The 3,143-nt window shown below is 48.0% G+C and overlaps 1 protein-coding gene across 1 annotated transcript in view; it reads left to right on the top strand.

Moving 5' to 3' along the window:
* Positions 1–776: 776 nt before the first annotated feature.
* RND3 (Rho family GTPase 3) overlaps positions 777–3,143 on the top strand; it is a 22,953-nt gene continuing 20,586 nt past the window's right edge. Inside the window, exons 1-2 of the mRNA XM_015407601.1 lie at positions 777–1,131; positions 1,906–1,993. Of these exons, the coding sequence (XP_015263087.1) occupies positions 982–1,131; positions 1,906–1,993 (238 nt within the window). The 5' untranslated portion in view covers positions 777–981. The remainder of the gene's footprint in view (positions 1,132–1,905; positions 1,994–3,143) is intronic.

Raw genomic sequence — 3,143 nt, 5'->3', positions numbered from 1 at the left:
ACTGATTTATGCAGCAGCCAAATCGCTCGCTCAAAGCTTTAATGCCAGTCGCTCACAAAGTAGAATTGTTGCTCACAAGACTCCACAGCTTAGAGGGAGCATTACAACCAGCGCCGTTCATTTCCCCCCCATACCCCCCCCCCATCCTCCGCTTCTAGATCTAGCCAAGATAGAGAAGCCCGGCTTTTCTGAATGTTGCTCCTTCTGCCGGGGTAACAGACAGAAACCCCCGGGCGAGCTCTGATAGCCATGGAAGTGCGAGACCAGAATCTGGGGCTGCTCTCCGACCCGGGAAAGAGAAGGCTGACAGTTCGTACGCGCCCATAGGCAGCGCTGAATCGCCTCACACCACCCCAAACGCAAATCCTGCTACTCGAAAGTCTTCCGCTCGGGGTCCCTGGGAGATTTCGTGGCGCCTCCGCAAAAGTCCTCGGAAGTCAGTCCCGTTGAAACGGGGACGGGAACGATCGGAGCGCGTCGTGCCCAGTCGCTCGCCCACCCGAACCACTTCTTGCGCCTGTGATCAGCCACCGGCGGCACTGCTGCCTCCTTCTCCCCAGGAGTCGTGCCTCTCCGCCGTTGGCGCGGCGCGCTCCACCCCACTCCCTTCTCCCCTAGAGGGCGCGTTGCGGCCGGCCGAAGCCGACTCTCGGGCCGCGTTTTCCATAAAAGGGCAAGGGGAGGATCGCTCGCCGGCGCTCCTTGAGCAGCGGATTGGGAGACGGCGGCGCATATAAATATAGGCAGGGCGGAGTGAAACAAAGCAGTCTGCCAGGAATCTCGCCGGCTGGGAAGGAGGGCGCTTAACGCAACTTGGTGGGAGAAAGGAACGGAGCTCTCGAGCGCGATCGCTCGCTCACTCGCTCGCTCTCCCGCTGGGTAGCGGCTTCTGTCACATTTCTTGGGCTTTCTTGATCTCCTCCGTGGCCAAGGCATTGTTGGGTTTTACCGGAGAGGAAGGAAAAGACTAAGGGCACCTCAATGAAGGAAAGAAGAGCGAGCCAGAAATTATCCAGCAAATCGATCATGGATCCTAATCAGAACGTAAAGTGCAAAATAGTCGTCGTGGGGGACACCCAGTGTGGGAAAACGGCTTTGCTTCATGTCTTCGCCAAAGACTGCTTCCCCGAGGTAAGTCTTGGACTCGCTGGGGTTGAAGCATTGGGGGGAGGGGGGGGAGGATGTGATTTAACTTTCACCACAATCCCTAAACTAATTTTAAAGCGGCTTTTAGAAGAGTGCCATGGACGGGGCACCCCCCCCCCCCCCCGGTGTGTTCACACGAAACACTCTAAAAAGCACATTTGAGTTTTTCTTGTGCCGCATGAGCCACGCGTGGATGCTTTTAATGCGGGACAGAACGCAAAAGAGACAAGGACTTTGTAGTTCGTAATCGTATTATACACCACACTTAAGAAAAAGGTCCGATTGACGTCTTAGAAAGCCCTTTTGAAGAGTTAAATCGAACTTTGAAATTAACAAACTTCTTTTGTTATAAGGCAAGTTTTTTAAACTCTAAAGTATTTTACTTCACTTATGTAACTGTTTTGAGTCCAAGTCTGTGAAAAATGCGCCAAGAACACGTCTGTGTATCGTATGCATATATGTGAATGTTGTAAATACGGGTCAGAAGGCAGAAAAGCCCCAGTTTTAAGTGGGATGTGTATCTGTAATGAAAGGCATTGTGGTTGAGTTTTGAGGAACTGGTTTTTTTAAAACAATCACTTATGGAAACTCAGTTGGAAAATAAATTATTTAAATGTCTGGAGAGGTGAATGGAAAGACTGGGGGGGATATATCTGCTTGCCCCCTCCCCTTTAGTTAACTCTTCACCCTCCTTTCTCAAATTCATGTGTGATGTGGTCCATAACACTATGCTTCTCTTCCCCTTTTTTTGTTATCTAGAACTATGTCCCCACTGTGTTTGAAAATTACACTGCCAGTTTTGAAATTGACACACAAAGGATAGAACTCAGCCTCTGGGACACTTCTGGTAAGGGACTTGTGGCGTAGCAGGAATTGTTCTGGTGACTCATATCGATTTGCACGTAATTATGAGCTGTTGCTAAAACCTCTATTGTTAACACCCTCTGGATGAATAGCTATTTGCCTTCTGTGAGTTTTTGTGAACTTTTGTGGACTCCCAGTATTTTTTTTAAAGCACAACTATTTCTACAATGTGATTGTCTCACTTATGCTACCCGCCTTCTACGTCCCCTTCCTTTCTAAAGGTTCTTGCGCTAATCAGCTGAACAGATGGGAGAGGCTTATTATGGCCTGTCGTGAGCCGTTCATTTTAATATTTGTCACTGCTGCTGCGAAACCCAGCATGTGTTCTCCTTTGATTATGGGATGATTATGCAGAAACAAGAGGATGAGTAGCTAAACAAATATCTGAGTATGTTAGGCTCTTTCTTTCTTGCTGTTTTTGGGGTGTCCACCATTAAGAGTCTAATTCTCTGTTTTCCAAAGAGCCAAAACCCATTCATAAAAGAAGGGCTAGATGGAAAGTAGTGGGTAGGATTTGGCTGTGGAGCCAGCAGGGGGTGGGAAAGCTTTCCAAACAGACCATAACAAGAAGGGGGGAAAGGACGGAAGGTGCAACTAGAGATCTTCCCCTTTTGTTGTGTTGCCTCCTGCCCAGTCTTCTCCAATACGTCTCTGTCCTGAATCCTTCTCAGTTGGCTGCCGGTTCCATATCCTTCCTTCAGAGCATCCTTATGTTGCTTCTTCCAGCAGGGGGTTCTGTGATTATTTTTTTTACTGTTCAGCTCCTTTTGGAAATCGTGTGTTGTAGCAGCAGCAATAAGATGGAAGAAGTCAAAGAGGGGGACACCTTTGTCTAGGCAAAAGAGAAGACTCACAGTTAAAAAAAATGACTGTCCCTGCCTTTACGGAGGACTTGAAACTTGTGTAACATCACGAGCCACTTTTATCTTCATGTTGTGGCTCAAAGGCCAGTAATTGTCTCCACCATGAAGTTAATGACATGAGCTAGCAAGAGACCATGTGACAAAGCAAACCACTACATACCATTATGTATATTTTATAGGTAATACAAAGGGGAGCCAATGTTAAGATGGGATCTGTTGCTTAGAACAGGGTTTGTTTGTTTTGGTAGGGGCATCAGAGGCCTAATAAAA

Source organism: Gekko japonicus, unplaced genomic scaffold, assembly GCF_001447785.1.
Source record: "Gekko japonicus isolate JY-2015 unplaced genomic scaffold, Gekko_japonicus_V1.1 scaffold1342, whole genome shotgun sequence".
Lineage (NCBI taxonomy): Eukaryota > Metazoa > Chordata > Lepidosauria > Squamata > Gekkonidae > Gekko > Gekko japonicus.
This window is presented reverse-complemented; position numbering and strand designations above follow the sequence as displayed.